The 487-nt window shown below is 61.6% G+C and overlaps 1 protein-coding gene across 1 annotated transcript in view; it reads right to left on the bottom strand.

The window, feature by feature from the left end:
• Positions 1-255: 255 nt before the first annotated feature.
• Positions 256-487, bottom strand: part of ETH_00043825 (uncharacterized protein) — a gene marked incomplete at both ends in the record, with an annotated part of 715 nt that continues 483 nt past the window's right edge. Inside the window, one exon of the mRNA XM_013376511.1 lies at positions 256-432. Within this exon, the coding sequence (XP_013231965.1) occupies positions 256-432 (177 nt within the window). The remainder of the gene's footprint in view (positions 433-487) is intronic.

Genomic DNA, 487 nt, shown 5'->3' on the forward strand with positions numbered 1-487 from the left:
GCAGCAGCAGCAGCGGTAGCAACTTAGGCAGCGGCAGCAGCAGCTGCAGCCTCAGCACCCTGACTCGCAGCAGCAGCAGCAGCAGGACTAACAGCAGCAGCAGCACGATCTGCAGCATCAGCAGCAACACGAAAAGCAGAAGCAACAGCAACATCGCCAGAAGCATCAGCTGCAGCACGCCCAGCAGCAGCAGCACCAACAGCGCGACCAGCAGCAACAGCAACGGCACGATCAGAAGCAGCAGCAGCAGCACGATCAACAGCAGCAGCAGCAGCAGCAGCAGCAGCAGCTAACAACTTGGTCCCCGAGGCACTCAGCCCTTGCTTCTGCATGCATGAGTTCATCTTTTAGCTGCTGCTGCTCCTTCAGGTGCTGCCGCCTTTCTTCCTCCAGCTGCCGCCGCGCCTCGGCCAGCTCCAGCGAAACCCTCGACTGCAGCAGCAGCAGCAGCAGCAGCAGCAGCAGCAGCACCAGCGGCAGCAGCAGC

The sequence above is a fragment of the Eimeria tenella genome, genomic scaffold, assembly GCF_000499545.2.
Source record: "Eimeria tenella Houghton genomic scaffold, Eth_scaff3576, whole genome shotgun sequence".
NCBI classification, from domain to species: domain Eukaryota; phylum Apicomplexa; class Conoidasida; order Eucoccidiorida; family Eimeriidae; genus Eimeria; species Eimeria tenella.